This window comes from Trichechus manatus, unplaced genomic scaffold (genome assembly GCF_000243295.1).
Source record: "Trichechus manatus latirostris isolate Lorelei unplaced genomic scaffold, TriManLat1.0 scaffold00024, whole genome shotgun sequence".
NCBI lineage: Eukaryota > Metazoa > Chordata > Mammalia > Sirenia > Trichechidae > Trichechus > Trichechus manatus.
Window position 1 is genome coordinate 3,563,583 of NW_004443960.1, and position 15,284 is coordinate 3,578,866.

The 15,284-nt window shown below is 46.6% G+C and overlaps 1 protein-coding gene across 1 annotated transcript in view; it reads right to left on the reverse strand.

The window, feature by feature from the left end:
- Positions 1–15,265, reverse strand: part of CREBBP (CREB binding protein) — a 139,036-nt gene extending 123,771 nt beyond the window's left edge. Inside the window, exon 1 of the mRNA XM_004373206.3 lies at positions 15,048–15,265. Coding sequence (XP_004373263.1) covers positions 15,048–15,132 — 85 coding nt within the window. The 5' untranslated portion in view covers positions 15,133–15,265. The remainder of the gene's footprint in view (positions 1–15,047) is intronic.
- Between the last annotated feature and the right edge of the window lie 19 nt (positions 15,266–15,284).

Below are 15,284 nucleotides of genomic sequence, written 5' to 3' on the forward strand. Positions count from 1 at the left end.
GAGGGAGGGAGGGAGGGAGGGAGGGAGGGAGGTGCTCACTCTACAGCTTTTTGTCCTGGTTTGATTTTTTTTTTAGGCAGCCCTCCCCATCCCTGGGTGTTCGAGCCCAGGTGATCAGCTTCCACACAGGTGATTAACACCTGGAATGGGTCTAGCAGCTCCAGTTTTCCGATGGAGCGTTTACAGTTTGAGGATGAAATCAGAAATGGGTTCAGTAGTAGTTTAAAATATTTTTAGGGTTCAAATGAGCTTGAAAAGCAGCAAAAGAAAAATACTTTAAAGAAGGACTTTTCAAAAGTAATAGTGTTTTTAAAAGACTGACAATCTACAAACAACTGTACTCAATGTGGTAGAGGAAGATAAACGTTGCTCACGTCGGGAAAGCTGACATTATTTCCAAACGCTCACGGAAACGTTAGTTTGGTGTCAGGTCTTGTAGCTGCCAGCACATCCATGAAGAAATCACTAATGAAAAGACACGGTTAGAGATGGAGCTGGTGGCAAAGGACGTGATGACTGGATATGACACGGAACACAGTCACGGTCTCGCGTATCTGGACAGCACCTCCTAGGCAATTTGCACTCTGTTCAAATCATCCTTCCTAGAGGTCAAAAACGTTTGGCAACAGTAATCAACCAAAACTTTTCTCTCTCACCACTTAACAGATTCTCCTGTCAGTAAGGATTAAAGAAAACAGCTTTTCTTTAGTTCTGTTTTTCTGTTGTTGTTGTTGCTGCTGTTATAAAAATACATGCTTAAAACCCAACGGTGGTTTAGCTTAACTAGTTAAGAATGTCTGCCTTGTGCACTGCGCTCTTTTAAGAACTACCTATATGAGATCAAATTGATAACAGTTACTTGAAAGGCTAGACAGGAACCTTAGGGGGCAGTGAGTTTATGTCAGTGGGGGAGGAACAATTCAGAAAAGGAGGGTGAGAATGGTGCACAACTCCAAGAATGTAATCAATGTCACTAAATTATACATGTAGAAACTGCTGAATTGGTGTATGTTCTACTGTGTATACTCTTAACAAAATTATAAAAAAAAGAAATAATAATACATGTTCACGGTTTAACAAGACAAGAGCACTCAGAAGAATTTGAAGTGAAAAGTAGGAGCCCCCTAGACTATCCCCAGTTCCTTATCCCAAGATAAAATGTCCAGAATTTCCTATGTACACATTTGCATATATCTTTTTACCCCAAAAAGCTCTAATTATTGTTCTACAACCTGACTTTTCATTTAACGATTCTCAAACTTCCCTTCTCTCCTCCGTACTCATCACTCTCCCTCTCCTCACCCAGATTTACCTGGGTTGATCTTTATTTATTTAACCCTTTCTCTTCTGAAGGACTTTTGGGTCATTTTCGGTATTTTGCAATGACTAATTAGCCAACAGAGTTAATGGAAAGGTCTGGAGTTAATGGGAATGTTCTTAGAAGTCGTACCTAGCAAGACAAGAGACAGATTCTTACTTTATCTGCTTGGTGTAGAAGCAGGTTATTAAGCTATACGTATATCAACTAATAAGGTAAGTAACCAAACCCACAGGCTTTAAGCGTCTTCTCCAGAAGCTGGAAAACTAGACCTAGACTCTGGTGTGAACTTGGGGCACACATGCATTCTGATGACCGTAACAAAACCCCCGATATTCTTCCAGATGACACGAAATTAATTTTTTAAACTCCAATTCTTCCTATTGATGATGCTGCTGTCAGGCGCCATCATGTCGATTTTCAACTTGCAGCAATGCCATGCGACAGAACAGAACCACCCCACAGGGCTTCCTAGGCTGTCATCTTTATGGGAGCAGATTGCCAGGTCTTTCTTCTGTGGAACAGCTGGTGGGTTTGAACCACCGACCTGGCTACCTGGGCTCCTGGTGCAGTGGAGCCACTGAGGTCATTCTGCGCAGCATCGAAACATCTCTCCATAAAATAAAGGTTCTTAGAACGACAACTGCTCTTCAAATATTGACGTTTCCAACAGCTCTGAAGTGCACCTCTGGCGGGACAGCTTGCAGCCGAGCTACGTGAGTATAAAGAGTCAGAAGGGAAGGTGTTGGCCTGTCCGCACAGTCTCTCTCTGGAAGGAGCCACCAGGCTCTAACACTGGCTGCCTGTGGGGAGGGGACAGGATGACTCAGGGAACAGGAAGGGGGAGGCTTTTCACTAAATATGCTTTTGTGCTTCTTAAATTTCGAACCATGTGACTATATTACCTATTCAAAAGAAAGAAATTTTTAAAAAAGAAAATCCTTCCGTTGTTTGCACAAAATTTTCTTAACATCTTAAGTCGTTCCGATTCTTTCCCACCCCAAAATGGGGCTGATGTGGAGGAGACTTGCAGCTGTCACATTTTTAGATCTGAACTTAGATGGAAAGACACACCTCGGGAGAGCTGATCTGGACTTCTGGGAAACAAATCACAACTGCCTCTCCCGACTACCTGGATAGGATGGGGTTTTACATTTCTGTACTGAGCTGTAAGCCCTAAAAGGATGACCTGGCCCCCGGGTCTGACACTAAGGCTCTGCATGGCCTTACCTCACCTGAGGCCTCTTCAGACGCCCCACCGGCTCCTCCCGCTCATCCTGCAAGGGCCTCGGCTGGGAGGGGGGGCCCTCCTCTGGGCTGTCCTCCACCCCTGGCTGAGGCGGCCGGCTCCCTCCTGTCCAGCACTGATCTCAGTGTGAAGTTACACAGGCCTCAGCGGGCACTGTGGGACATGCAAGTCCTGTGATGGCAGAAGCAGCTTCTGCCCCACTGCATCACCATGGCCCAGTGGAGGCCCCACACGGAAGTACCTGTGTAATCCAAGGATGATGCGGTAGAGACTGGACTCCCCCAGACAAGACCACCCCACTGGTCTCCACCCTCTCAGAAGCAAGACTTCACAGCCTCCTTATGCTGGTAGGTCACTGAATGTAAAACAAAAACAAAACTGATTTCTGCACATATTGTTCCACCTCCAAGCACATATCCTTCCGGGCCGGCTCACCTGCCATTCCCCATGCCTGGACTAGTGCCAGCCCCATTTCCCCTTCACCCTTCAGCTCAGCCCTAGCGTTCCTCCCCAGGGAGGCCTCCCCAGACCCTGCAGAACAGGCTCTGTCCATCCCAGGCTCCAACTATCCACTACTCAATCACAGCTGGCCGTAGAGACCTGGTCAGGATCTGTCCTCCACACCACCCCATGAAGGCAAAGTCTGAGCCTGGGGCGTCCCTGCTAGATCCAGGGGCTACACAACAATGTGACAAGTATTTTCTAAATGAGTGAATAACCCTGAAGAGAGTGACCTAAAGACATGAAATCTTTTCTAAAGTGTCTTCCTTCTTAAAAAGATGGTCCTTTTACCATGGTCTCAGGGAACATCTAGCTCAATTTGCTTAACACAGTTTATAAAGATAATGCTCTACATTCTACCTTGGTGAGTAGTGTCTGGGGTCTTAAAAGCCTGTGAGCGGCCATCTAAGATACTCCACTGGTCTCATCCCCTCGGGAGCAGGGAGAATGAAGAGAACAGGATACAAGGAAAAGATTAGTCCGAAGGACTAATGGTCCACAGCTACCAAGGTCTCCACTGGACTGAGACCAGTACAGCTAGATGGTGCCCGGCTACCACCACTGACTGCTCTGACCAGGATCACAACAGAGGGTTCTGGACAGAGCTGGAGAAGGATGTAGAACATAATTCTAACTCACAAAAAAAAGACCAGATTTACTGGCCTAAAGGAGACTGGAGAAACCCCAAGAGGATGGCCCCCAGACACCCTTTTAGCTCAGTGGTGAAGTTATCTCCAAGGTTCACCGTTCAGCCTAAGAGTGGACAGCCCCGTAAAACCAAATGGGACTAAGGAGGTACAGGAGTCCAGTGACAAGGGCCAGAAGGCAGAAGGGGACAAGGAAGCTGGTGATAGGGAACCCAAGGTTGAGTAAGGATATTGTTGATGTGTTGTGAGATTGTTAACCATTGACATAGGGCAACACGTGTAGTAACTGTTAAATGAGAAACTGTTTTGTTCTGTAAACCTTCATCTTAAGTGAGAATAGCAGCACAATTGGAAGAGCGTAGTCAATGTCACGGAACCGTGCGTGTAGTAATTTTTGAAATGGTGTATCTTTCGCTATGTGAATTTTCACCAAAAAAAAAGGTTGGGAGGTTAGAGGGTTGACATGTTGTGGGGTTGTTAACCAATGTCATAGAACAATGTGTGTACTGCTGTTTCATGGGAAACTATTTGTTCTGTAAGCCTTCACCTGAAGTACAATAAATTAAAAAAAAAAAAAAAAAAAAAAAAAGATGGTCCTTTTAAGTGAACTTTGTGCTTCAGGTCATACATATTCTAAAGAAAACTGCAGACAAAGGGGAGAAGGAAATGTTCTTACAACCGTGCTGTCCAATGCAGTAGCCACCAGCAACATATGGCTATTTACATTTACTTCGTTTGAAATTAAATAAAATTAAAATTTTAGCTTCCTGGTCTCACTAGTCACATGTCAAGTGCTCAGAACGCGGCCCGGGCTCCAGCAAAGGACACAGACACGTCCCTCATTGCAGAGCGTTCTACTGGATGGCACTTCAAACAAAGGAAACGACCACAAAGGAGTCAGCTTTCCTTAGACTCTCAGAGACTGAGAGAGTCATCAGTGATGGCTAAAACACTGAATTCTCTCTCGATAATCCAAACGATTTCCTCAGAAACTTTTCAAGAGACGCTCAACACTGGGGAGGTTGTGCTCTTCAAACAAAACTCAGTCCGGTAGTCACAGATGAATCGGCCAAATGACAGAACACCGGTCACTATTTTCCGCCTTTTTGTGATTTCCAATAAAGGTTATTTACAAACACGGACGTGAGATTTAATGTAAAGGGATCTGTGAATTACGGGAAAAAACTCTTTGTCCACCATGTGACAATTTTCACTAACAAAAAAAAATCTCGATGTCTAGAATTTCTAGGAGACTAGAAAACAGTAACCCCCATTGAAATTATTTCCTATTATAGAATCTGTACGAAGAGAAAATTCATAATATTTATATCCTCAACAAGGAGCTAAATCCATTCTTTTCCAGATCAGTGGTAGCTGAACCAGAGCCCTGGTGCAGGAGTGGTTAAGAGCTCGGCTGCTAACCAAAAGGTTGGCAGTTTGAACCCACCAGCCACTCCTTGGAAACCCTATGGGGCAGTTCTGCTCTGTCCTACAGGGTCGAGTGTTTTAATGGGGGCAGCTGAACCACAGTGGCAGTTTTGTTTCATCATTATTTATTTCAGCCAGTCGACCTGACTCAACTGGATCAGAATCCCAAGGCAATTTTTCCCCTAACTCCATTTCCTAAAGAAGGCTATTTTTATAATTTGTCAGACCTCACTTTCCCTCCTTCTCTAAGTCCTAACCTAAATCCAGCCCTTGTCTGCACAATAACTAGAAAAACAGTTTTGTTTAATCAGAGTTCAATTCCCAGTAAAGAAGAGTTTTAACTTCAAACACACTGAGGAAAGGGAGTCAAACTATTATTTATGTTGTTGTCCTTGCTGCCGTTGTTGATACGTACTGTCGTCAAGTCCACTCCAACTCCTAGTGACCACGCAGGACAGAGCAGAACTGCCCCGCAGGGTTTCCTAGGCTGTAATCTTTATGGAAGCAGATGGCCAGGTCTTTTCTCCCACGGAATGCTGCTGGTGGGTTCAAACCACCAACCCTTCGGTTAGGAGCCAAGTGCTTAACCACTGTGCCACCAGGGCTCTCAGTTCATTCTCTGACAGCTGGCACTGAGGCTGTACTAGATCTGCACGTGGAAGGGACATGGGCAGGGCAGCAGCTTTCCATTTCTTTAGTGAGATGCTTCTGTGGGCCTGGGGTAGGGTAAGACCTCTCACCTAGGTTATCCCAGTTCTCCTCACGGGTCCCAGAGGCAGGTGGTGGACAGGCAACCTCTGCAAGAACGACAGTCTAAAGTTTCCCATACAGCTAAATGGTAACACTGGCTGCCTTTACTGAGCACCTGCCATACGCCAGCCACCATACTGCTGTTAGTGCCAGCAAGTTGATTCCGACTCATAGTGACCCTGGGGGCGTAATGGTTAAGTGCTACGGCTGCTAACCAAAAGGTCAGCAGTTTGAATCCACCAGGTGCTCCCTGGAAACTCTACGGGGCAGTTCTACTCTGTCCTGTGGGGTCGCGATGAGTCAGAATCGACTCGACGGCAACAGGTTTGGTTTTTTTTTCCATAGTGACCCCACAGGACAGAGCAGAACTGCCCCGCAGGGCTTCCTAGGCTGTAATCTTTATGGAAGCGGATCACCAGGTCGATCTCCTGTAGAGCTGACTCCTGTGCCACCTAGGCTCCTTGCCAGGCACCACAGTAGCCCAAGAGTCTGCACTAATCAAAATGAGCTGAAATGGAAAACTGTAGGAAAATCACTCTCTCCCTCTGCCTCTAAGAGATAAGACCCCCAAAGCCCAAACAAGAAGTCACCGGCTCAAGGGACAGAGCTGATGACCGGGAGTCAGGACTCTGCATCCACTCTAGGCTGAAGCCAGTCCCCTTCCTTACTACATTGCCCGCCTTCCAGTCTAAAAAGCTCTGACGGTTCCCTCATCTCCGAGTCATGGTTAGAAGATTCTACTTTTAATCAGGTGAAAAACACTCAAAATATTTTAATCCAAAGGAATTGGGTCAAAGCAAACTCTAATTATTTGACAGATTTCTGTGGCTCCTGAAGACTATCATTCAGTCTGTAATCAAATGCCAACATCCACTGTTTAAAGGCTGTACAAAAGTCTTCTTACACACTATCATAAAGAACAGCAGCTTATTATTCTCGCTCTTTCATTGGCTACTCGAACTATGAAGTTAACACATGTACATTCGCTTCAGTTTTGATAAGGAAAATCCAAACTTTTTTTTTTGTGGGCTGGAGGCAAGGGGAAGTTTCTGAATTTAAAAATAACGTGCTTTACAAAAGAATTGCACGACCCCATTAAACACTTCAATTTCTTTGCTTATTACAGATTCTTTAAATTCAAAAAGTTAATCCAGGTGCAGCTATAGTCAACACCTACTGTATACAGTAAGGCACGGTCAGATTGAGTCACAAACAGTGACAGACAGTGCACCCTGAAATAGGAAAGGGAAGTCAGATTTCATCAAGTGAAACTTTTGTCACCATCAGATTTTACTATTCTTAGCAACGGTTCAACAAGACAGTCTTTTGATTAATAAAAGCAAAGCGTCGGGGGGAGGGGTTGAATGCCACAGGGATGGTACCCAAGTCCTTCTTAAGGATAACAAGTCCTTCTTAAGGATAACATTTATTTACACACAGAGTTCAAAAAGAGCCTTGCTTCCCAAATTTAGAACCAGAAAACATCCTAAAGGCAGTTTTTCAAAGACAGTGACAGTCATTCACTAAATTATCTAAGAATTACCAAAAAAAAAAAAAACAAAAAAAAAAACCAAAAAGAAGCCCCTCTTGTTTCCCACCATGCCTTTAGAGGCACCTTCCTTGGTCCAAAGTGCGCTCCCCCCAAGTCTGAGTGATTCGAGGTCTCTTCAAAACAAAGCTCCCAGGGGTCGGCAGCGCACGCCCTGCCCCACGGGACCCTCAGGGGCCTGCCAGCACTCCTGTCAGGGTCGCAGCCCCTCACATGAAGTTGAATATGCAACCCCCCCCGACACACACACACACACACACACACACGTGCTGGTGCAACAGCTTACAGTGCTGCGTCAATGACGGGCTGAAATGTGAGACTCGTCCTGGAAGTGAAGCTACAGGTGGCTGAGAAAAGCGCGGCTTCCCTTCCTTCCCTGTTAGCGCAGGAGCTGTAGGTCAGACAGAGGATGGTGTTCTGAGGAACATGAAGCAGACTGGGCTGCAGGGAACACCACGCTCCTCTGCTGAGAACAGAGGGGCTGGCCGGGGATTTGACAGCTTCTGTGAGACTGTCTGGGGACCACTGGACGATGGCTTAGATGCCAGCCAAGGCCTGGGATGAAGCCCAAGAAGACAGCAATGAGGGGTCAGGGAACTTCTGGAAGGTGTGGGGACCAGGTGGGCCTCCTCAACTGCCTGCTCCTCAGGAGCCTTTCTGGCTTAGAGCCACTCTCGGGGTGTGCATTTCCCTTAGCCCAAGCCCCCTCCAGGACAGCAGCACTGGCCCCTCGGTCATCCCCATTCCCAACAACGCCTCTGTCCCGGCCCCCGCTCAAGCACCAGCCGAGGGTCTTCTGCACACAGGGGCATTCAGGAAAAGCAGGTGAGCAAAAGAAGGCTCTCCGATTGCCCTTTCTGACTCCCGCACTTGGATGCTTGATTGCATTTTTTCATTCTTTCTTCAAGTGTTTTCCGTGAGTCTTGTCTCCTTGATGTGGCTCTAAGCTACTCAGAGGCACCTATCAGAATCCTCTGTACACTGCCACTGCCTAACAGTTACCTCAAGAGAATCACATATTCATTTGCTGCTTCAACAGTCCACAAACTATGCTCAAAAATTAGGAAGAGTTTTCAGAACTCATGACACCACTTAAGAGTTTTTGTAACTTTAAAATTCCATGGCCGTCACATTCCAATAAAAAAATATAAGTGAAAATGGAGGCAAAAATCACTATTATTGGTTACAGAGTTCCTGGCTCTCCATCTGTGGAGTAGGCTACCACAGACCTGCCTGCTCACGGCCTCCATGGTCCCGTGGCTCCGGCTTCCAGAACCATCGACGAGCAGGGCTCTGGTCCAATCAGACTGGCACGCCCACTCTCCCTGGAAGCCACAGCGTCAGCTGCCATTCTCTGGGCACTCACTCTATGTCAGGCTCGAGGCAAAGCACTTTCCACACATTCTCATCTCTATCTTACAGGTGGGGAAACTGAGGCTCGGAGATGTAACTCGACCAGGGTCATGTTAGCAAGGGAAACTGAACCCCAGCAGCCTGGCTACCAAGCCCTGCTGCTCCAGTCAACACCATGGCCCGTGCTGCCACCAGGTTGGTCTCAAGTGAGGACACACACCTGTGTGTGTAGGTGCGTGCCTGTGCACTGGGGATTAGGGAAGCAAAGGACAGACCCCAAGATTTATGGCAAATGGCGTAAAAGTAAAATCTTAGAAGAGAGAAAAGAACAGCTGAAGGGTAAGTAATGCTATCCACCCATTCCTTCATAGATTTCCTGAGGGCATACTATGTGCCGGAAGCACAACAGTGAAAATGCCCTCACAGGTTCTCAATGAGCTGCTCGCATCTAAGTTCTCAGGAAGGCTGGGACTCCCAGGGCATGAGAACTTACGTGTGGTGGGAGATGCTGTGTGGACCACTGGGGTCAACAAAAAGCAAGCAAACAAAAACGCTCTTCATTAAGTTAACTGGGTTTTACCCCCAGCTAGAAAGACACCATGTTAAACTCACCTGATTTTAAATAAGAAGGTACATAAAACAGTTAAAGAAGAACAAAAAAGACGGAGAGGCTCTCGATAAGCTTAGAAGTGTAAGCAAACTCCCAGCACCCTGCCCCTGAGGCTCACCTGCGCTCCTCACAGCTGGGTGACCGTGCAGACCAGCACAAGCAGGTGATCCAAACTCTGTGCTGCTGCTCCTCCACCCACTTTTCCCTTCAGCCTTCGGAGGGGTCCAGCGCTCCCCAGCAGCTCCTCGGAGCATCACGTTCACGTGACCTCAGGGGACTGCAAACTACAGCCCACAGGCCAAATCCTGCTGCCTATTTTTGTACCTAAACTTTTACTGGAACACAGCCACGTCCATGCATTGTCTACGGCTGCTTTGTGCTAAAGTGGCAGAGCCAAGTAGTTGCAACAGAGACCCCACGGCCCACAAAGCTGAAAACATCTGCCCTTGGGCCCTTTACAGAAAGTTTGCCAACCCGTTATTACGTAAGAAGAGGGTTTTAGGGTCAATTAGGAGCCCTGGTGGCGCAGTGGTTAATAGCTCGGCTTCTAACCAAAAGGTCGGCAGTTTGAATCCACCAGCTGCTCCTTGGAAATCCTACAGGGCAGTTCTACTCTGTCCTATAGGGTTGCTATGAGTTAGAATCGACTCGATGGCAACGGGGTTTGGTTTTTTTTTCAGGGGCAATTAGATTTTGGGATAGTGCGAACTACAGCCCCTCCCTTGAAGCTTCACTGTGCCTGTCAGCAAGCTGTGGCTCTTGGAAGCCCACAGTGAAAAGTCTTTGACTACTCCCAACCTCATACGAGCAGCAAAGCTTTTTTTTTGGAGAAACGACTCTTAGCACGGTCTCTAACTTCATGGAGTAGTGCAGGTTTGAATAAGATAAAGAGGTGGAACCCCGACTAATGTGACTCCAGAACTAAACTGGCTGAAAAGCAACCACTTTTCTCAGCTTTAAAAACCCACAGTGAAGTACATTTCATCTTAACCAGGCAAGGCGTTATCTTGGCAAAATCGTTTTTAACTACTTTGTTTCTGAATACACTGAATAAAAATACAAAGTGAGCACTTAAGCTTACATTAGGATACTTGTACCACAGGCAGAGCTCTGCTAATCGATAATCGTAGTTTGTCGCACAATTTAGATGCTGTAAAAGCGGAGGTTAACAATCTAGTCTTAGCATCAACTTCCCACTGTAGGATTAAGCCTCAGTCCCTTTAAGAGTCATTTTCAATTACAGGTAGTCACCGATTTATGACAAACTGCACTTACAACCATTTTTAATATCTTTACTAATATGTACTACAATGTTACAGCATGTAATTTGCTGTTGTCATTCTCATGCCAACCCCCAAAGACAAATAAAGATCGGATTTATAACAACACTAATAACAAAACGCAATAATAATGAAAACAAAAAAAAAAGAGGTACTCGACTTACATCAGAACTGACTTACAATGGAGTCATAAATCAGGGACTAGTTGTATGTTTAAAAATCACAGCATCAAATTCAGATGTCAAATCACTAGTGATTCTCAATCTTTCTATGTACCGCTAAGGCTCTGGAGCCCTGGTGCCACAGTGGTTAAGAGCTTGGCCGCCAACCAAGAGGTCTGCTGTTTGAACCCATCAGCTGCTCTGCGGGAGAAAGACCAGGCGATCTGCTTCTGTAAAGATTACAGCCTAGGAAACCCTCACTGCCAGTTTTACTCTGTCACACGGGGTCGCTAGGAGTTGGAATCGACTCTATGGCACACAACAAGGCTCCCCTGGCGTGATTCCTACTTATCTGCCACCATACCTGAGAGGCCTCAAATGGTAGCCGCTGTTCTCATTCCTCTGACACAGGTATTCAAAAGTCCCTACTTTTATAAGGCAAGGCAAAGGTGTGTAAAGCGCTAGCTCTAGAAGTCTCTATGAAAACTTCTATTTCCTTTTTAGCTAGGACTCAGTGATAAAATCAAGTAACTTGGCCATCTCTCAATTATCCATTCCAGTAAGCAAGAAAATAAGCGTACAGGGGTGTGGATAACACTCCGCTGCGTCAGAGCTGGAGGGTGGGCCTGACCTACCCCTGTGGTAGGAAGACCATCCCCGTCCCCCCATAGATGGTAACAGACTTTTCCCTTAGGGATTTGATTCACTTGCTGGAGATGTACTACTGAAACCTGACAAGTGTGGCAGTCTCCCAGGTCAGTCTTTCCAGCAAATTCACAGTTTGCAAATGTAGATTTACAAAATAAATACACAGAACTAGTGACGTTAATGATCTGGGCAAATCACCTCTCTCCAGTCTGTTTCCTCACCTAGAAAATGGCAATAATAGCTATACCTTCTCTTCCTATCTCTTGAGACAGTGTGAGGACCGAAATGAGAAGATGCATACAAAAGCGCCCTGGTATGTAAAGCACTGCACAAACATAAAAGAACTTTGTTTTGTTGTGAAAGATATTTTGGCTGGTCACTGTCACCACCAGCTTTCTTTAAAAAAGAAAGGACTCGAGTTATAAAATGTGATCACGATTTCTTAAGGATGCGTCCACAGCACCTGATGAAATATACCTGTCTTCAACTTTCAGAGGGCCGTTGTTAAAAACTTTTTAATAAACAGCCTATTTGTTATATGTAAATTTTGCTTCAATAAAGCTGACCCCCCCCCCACCAAAAAAAAAACTCTACTGCTTGCCTGGATATTTATTTCTCCCACACTGTTAAATCACGAATCCCCTCTGTTAAAAGACACTCATGTGCTGTTTTAATGTGGACATATTAAGTAAGGACACTTCCAAAACACACAACACACAGTGGTCACTTCTTATGAGGGGTGCCAAGTAAAGCAAGGCTTCGTGTGTGAGAAAATGTTTAAGCCTTCCACGTAAAACTAGAAAAAGTTACTTCAGCAACATCTGATTCCATAAAAGTCTGTCATTCCAGAGCTGTTGTTTTACTAGGGTCTGTTTTTCCTTCCTCTCGGTGGGGGGGGGAGGGGGTCTGCTCCTCTCCTTGGGACACCCCACCACCACCAGACTACAAGCACCCTGTGGGCAGGATCCTGGCTGGGAAGCTCCCTAAGGTCAGGGGTACTGTTGGGTCTCTGCCCACCTCGCCTCCAGAGGCCAGTCCCCACAGACGGGCAGTACACTCTGGCAGCCGTATGCTCACCCTGCTCCTCCTCATTTCATGAGCCATGCTGCCACAGCCTCCTCCTCTTCCTTCCGACCCCTCAGCTCTACCCACAAACACAGCTCCCCACCCTCAAATTTTATCACATGCCACACCTTCTCCACCTGCCGAATTTTCTGAGAGCCTCCTGGGCACATCCCTTCATTAAAGAAAGGCTGAGTCCCTCAGGGCTGCTACTCCCAGGACTCTGGCCACATTCCCATCCCAATCCTTTGGATGGATTTGGTGTACGATACATATCTCGGTCACTTATTTCCTTAATATACATCTTTGCCATCGCTGTCCACCTCCTCACTCGGCGACCTAGACTAGTTGTTACTAGACAACAAGGCTGTACCTCCTTTAATACGCTTGAGAACGACCCCTTCCTCCCGGGTCCCCCCACTAATAGACTCTTTCATGAAAACGTGATGGTGATGAACACGACCAAGGACCAAACTGAAGTATGAGCGTGACTTTTATCCTTTGGATTATTTAAAATGGAGCCATTAGAAATCGAATCTTTTGTTCCACATTTGGAAAAGTAAAAGGGCCCCTGTTTGTTCCTTACAGGGTAAAAAATGGCAAGGAAGAAAAAATGTTACAAGTGGAAAATCCTTCCTGACAAACTATGTTGGGATTAACAGCACATTAAGCAAACATCTGGCCATCCACTAACAGAACTGCCCCCAAACGCCATCCTTTGGGGTCCATCTTTGAAGCAGGACACCCCTTTTTGCTGAGTCTCGTGTTAATCATTTTGCCCCCTTATAAAACAAAACCTACAGTAACCTCATTCAACAACTGCAAAGCTGTAAAGCCATTCAAAAGTTACCCAGTTTCAGAAGCCAAGCTTGAAAGCGCAGCTTTCCTGTACAATCTACATTTCCTAAGACTGAAAACTTTTCACTCAAACGGGAAGGTTTTCAGCAAGTAAGATCTGTTCTGCAGCAAAACGGCACTTAAAGTATGGTTGTTAACCAAATTTTTCACTTTGGATAAGCTGCTTTTACAAAATTAATATCAAACTATTGGTTTTTAAAAAAATGAGTATTCCTAGTAACTTTCATATGCTACTGAGACTCATGCATTCCCACTGTTGAACACAATTTTAACTAGACGAAAACCTACTTAAGACTGATTTTTTTAAAAAATCGCTTCTCTCATTTCTACATTAATATTACATGCCACTTCTCATAACTGGATCCCAGGAATTAAAACTGAAGCCACAAGATTGCAGCTTTGTTTCAACAGTAGAACTAGATTTTTGTCTAGGCAAACGGACAGTCGGAGAAACACTGCCACAAGTTAAACAGCTGTGTCTAGCGCAAATGTGAAGGCACTGCAGCCGCGATATAATTCGATTTGGGCCCATTCATTATAAACTGATTTTCAGATGCTGCTACTCAAGACTGCACTGGAGAAAGGCAAATACTGCGCTGGGGACTGAAATCGCTCGCAGCTGCACCCAAGTTTTTACTGCAGAATCGAGCCTCTAAAAGAGGAAATGCCACCGGCTGGTACTGTTACCATAAACCAGCCCAGAAAACCCAGAACTATTAAGTGAAGCAAAAACTAACATACTTTTCTTAGGCAACGGATACGATTACCTAAGAAAGTTTTCATCGATGCTATTTAATGAGGAAAAAAAAGACGATTTACTCCGTATTCTGCTAACATTTTTGGAAGAACTGTAATTTCTACATTCCTTCACATAATTGTTCGCACATCTACACTGTAAAACCAAGACAAGCTCGAATGGAGACTATGGCTCAAATGAATCTGCCATTGACTTTCTCTCTAAGTTCTATCAGTGAAATTAAACACATCACAGCAACTTCCGTGACATCTTGCTAAGGGAGTTTGGGGTTATGAAAAATGGGATGATTAGGTGACAAAAAAAGAGTCTTCAAAACAACTACTAAACACTTTCCCAAGAAACATAGTCCAAGAAACTTCTAAGTCGCAACTCACAAGCCGGTGGCTGCGAGCGTGTTGGGGCTGCAGGGTTGTGAATGCATTGCCGATTCAGAGAAGACACAAGTCCCCCTTCAGCTGCGAGCTCTCTTTCTCTAACCAGAAACCGTACTCCCCGCTTCCCTGCCACTCCTCTAGACAGCCACGCGTGTGTGGACACACGGCGCAGTCGGATGCGTGTGATGTGACCAAACAGAATGAACACACTCCACTTTACTCTTTCTCCCGAGAAGTCTCATTCCACTGCCGCGCGAGGGGGGCTGGCCAACTCCGGGAAGCCCAGCGCATGCAGGACTCGGGCCGAGTGACAAGTCTTCCCACAAACTTCCACCTCTCCCCCACGCGGGGGCCCGAGCCGGGGGCTGCGTGGGCCCCACTTCGGGCCGCGGTCTACAGTCAGGTCGGGGCGACCCCCAGCCGCGGGGGCCCTCGCCTTGGGTGGGGGTGACAGCCCCCGCCGGGGGCCCGCCGCCCGGGGCCCGCCCGGCCCCCTCCTCACCTGTGCTGTCATTCGCAGAGAATCCCGGCGAGCTGAGTTTGGCTCGTTTGGGGTTGGGCGGTCCGTCCAGCAAGTTCTCGGCCATTTTCACCTGCTCCCGACGAGCGCCCGAGCGCGGGCTCGGGCGAGGGTCGGTGGGCGCCGGCCGGCGGCCAATGGAGCGGGGCGGGAGCGGGCGAGGAGGCCGGAGGAGGCGCGCAGGCCGGTGGGGGAGGCGGCGGCAAATCTCAGCCTCAG